Below are 3,241 nucleotides of genomic sequence, written 5' to 3'. Positions count from 1 at the left end.
AGCCACAAGCAGCAATTTAGGGGTCCAAGCACGATTTGAAAAGACAAACAGACCAAACATTCCAGAAGGTAAAGCGACACACACAAACTGACATGTTGTGAAGTTCAGACATGCAGTCTTAACTTTAGTGTCGGACCGTGACTTCTGTCAAGTTCATCTTTTCATTGTAATCACATTGATGGAGTTGTTCACAACTGACAAACTTCCTATTTTGTCCTTAATAACTGATGAGTTTGGAACGGACACGTCTGGATTAGATCTCACAAACTTCCACATGAAAGGTTGAGGCTTTACCTACTGAGCCAAATAAACACCTGGTATAGGTTTAGTGAGGAGAAACTAACTAAAGGGAGAAGTCAGGTAATACTGCAACCTATGGCAAGTAGGACTTGTCCACCTGGGGATTTGAACCCTGGACCTTTGTAACTCCAAATAAGGTGTCTTTACTGCCTGCTCCACTGGAGAGACATTAAAGTTTACACACAAAACATTACAGAAGGTAGAACAAGAACAGCGCTCACTGCTTCACTCTCTTTTTCTTTGCAGAGCTGTGATTTGATGAAATTGTCAAATAAAAGTATTCCTTCATGCACTGCAAGTCAGGTGTAAGAAGTAAACTAAATGTGTCTCTCCTCCTCCATCAGCTGTGATCCCAGTCTTACCTGGGTTGTTGGTCTTGATCACTGCTGGGTCCAGTTTGGTGATGATGTCCTCCTTGACACCAGAGAGCTGAAAAACGCACTCGTACTTCCCCCAGTCTTCAGGTTTGACTGATGAAACGTTCAGCTGAACGCTCGTCTGGAAGGTTCCATCATGGTTGGGGAGGATCTGTCCCTGGTCCTGAAGCTTCTCTCCATCTCTCATCCAGAACAACATGGCTCTGTCTGGGTAGAAGCCTGTAGCATGGCAGCTGACTGGAGAGGAGGGAGACTTCTGGAGGAGAAACACCGAGGGAAGAACTGGAGAGAGACACACACACACACACACACACACACACACACACACACAGAAGCCATCTTGATTGCCCTCTGGTGGCTGGCTGCAGTATGGGTCATGAATCCCGCCCCCTTCATGTTAGTGGATGGGGCATGAGCCAAACTAAATAATCAAATCTATTTTCTCCAAAGATGGTTTCTGTCATTTGAGGTAGTTCTTATCACGCTGATTTATGTTCAACATCTCTCTACACCTCAACCCACCACCAGGCACAGACACAATCAAGACCACGTTGTCAACAATATGGGGGAAGAGCTTGTGAATTGAATTGAATTGAATTGAGATGAGAGAGAGAGAGAGAGAGGGAGGCCAGGGGAGACAGATAAAGAGGAGGGCAGAGAGAGAGAGAGACAGATAAAGAGAAGGAGGGGAGAGAGAGAGAGAGAGAGAGAATGACGAAGACAGAAACAGGGAGACAGAGAGCAAGACAAAAAGATGTGTGCAAACGCAAAAACATGACAGTTGTATACTGTGTGTGTGTGTGTGTGTGTGTGTGTGTGTGTGTGTGTTGGTTCATATTCACTGTCATGTTTCTGTACATTAGAAACAGAAGAGACAGATGAACATTGTTGTGTTGATGAAACTACATCAGGTCATGTGACTCTACCTGTTCTCTGCAGAGTGCTCTTCCCATAGGACACAAACTTCTTCAGCCAATTAATGCAGGTCTGTGAAAAATACTTCTTGCTCTCTGCTAACTGAGCTGTTTTCTTATTCCAGCTCTCTGCTTCTCTGACAGCCTCTGGTTTAGCAGCGATCCATGTCCATGTTGTCATGTTCAACATCAGCCAGTCTTCTCCATCATAGCCATACTGATCAAACCCTTTAACTTCTCCTGTCTCGTCATCCCATTCACAGCCATACATCCACTGGTAGGTGTGGACACCTGAGAGAGAGAGAGAGAGAGAGAGAGAGACAGAGAGAGAGAGAGAGAGAGACAGAGAGAGAGAGAGAGAGAGAGAGAGAGAGAGAGAGAGAGAGAGAGAAAATGTGATCGCTGTTATTATGGGATGGACAGAAACACTGTATCTAACCTAACCTGTATGATACCAGACGAGCACAGTATTAGTTGTGTGTGTGTGTGTGTGTGTGTGTGTGTGTGTGTGTGTGTGTGTGCGTGTGTGTGTGTGTGCGTGTGTGTGTGTGTGTGTGTGTGTGTGCGTGCGCGCAGCGCGCGTGTCTGCGTTCGTGCGTGTGTATGGGGCGTTATATGTGAGTAGACATGGCACATTTACGTGCGCGCTTGTCTGTGGGCCCGTTCGTGTGTGTGTGTGTGCGTCCGTCAGTCGCGCGCATATGCAACCGTGTGCGCACTGCTACATCTCTCTGCTACAACAAAGCAGGATGAAAAACATTTCAGCAGAATAAAGTGAAACATAAACAAACCTCCAGTTTGATTAAAGAGCTGCTTTATGTTCTCAATGCTGTTTTTGTAGATCTGCTGCCACCTCAGACATGTCTCAGTTTGTCTCTTCCAGTACTGTGGATCATCTGCTGTTGCGTTGATCATCCAGTCCTGTTTGGGTTCTGCTCTCTTCGTGTTGCTATCAAAGTGAAACACCTGAACTCCATCAACAAACCTATCCTCCACAAACTCTGGGATGTTTGTGACTCCAGAGGATGTAGTGCTGAGATGCTTCAGGGAGTGAGTCACTGTGGGACAAACAGGGAAGAAACTCAGCTTTTGAGTTAAATTTTAAGTAGGCTAAATTTGTACACTAACAACACAATAAATAATTTAAATCTCTGTTCAGTAACAATGTCGCCAAATCACACTTAATTCAATTAATTAATGCACTCTTTCAAACCATTCTATAGATTTGAAGTGCTTTACAGTGAGCAGCCTCCAGGAGAACTGAACTCATTTTGACTCAGATGTATAAACTCACCAGTGGAGGAAAAACTCTAACATGCTGCTGGTGAGTGAACAGTCATTGTCAGATGAAATAATACTATAATATGAGTGATGTGAGTCAAGAGTGATCATCTGAAAGCATCAACAGGCTATAGAAAATATATTCACATCAATTCTCCATTTAACTTATCAATACTGTTATGTCTGAAGAACGGGCGGACCACGACGTGCTGTTTGATGCTTTATTAAACAACGGCTGCTGGTAGTACAGGCTTCAATGCTCATGCTGCCTAGATGCTAGCAGGCTAAACTGTTACTGTCCACAGTCCGACGTAACTTACGGTACTGTCGTAACACTCTGCATACATAACAAATACTAGGAAGGTTCAA

General features: G+C 44.5%; 1 protein-coding gene across 1 annotated transcript; it reads right to left on the bottom strand.

Moving 5' to 3' along the window:
* Nucleotides 1–585: 585 nt before the first annotated feature.
* LOC310784822 (major histocompatibility complex class I-related gene protein-like) lies at nucleotides 586–2,861 on the bottom strand (the record flags this gene model as incomplete). Its single annotated transcript, XM_083645862.1, has 4 exons — nucleotides 586–959; nucleotides 1,604–1,882; nucleotides 2,383–2,649; nucleotides 2,831–2,861. 4 exons carry the CDS (start codon nucleotides 2,859–2,861, stop codon nucleotides 586–588), a joined length of 951 nt encoding a protein of 316 aa, XP_083501988.1.
* Between the last annotated feature and the right edge of the window lie 380 nt (nucleotides 2,862–3,241).

Source organism: Poromitra crassiceps (genome assembly GCF_964638095.1).
Source record: "Poromitra crassiceps genome assembly, chromosome: 11".
Lineage (NCBI taxonomy): Eukaryota > Metazoa > Chordata > Actinopteri > Beryciformes > Melamphaidae > Poromitra > Poromitra crassiceps.
This window is presented reverse-complemented; position numbering and strand designations above follow the sequence as displayed.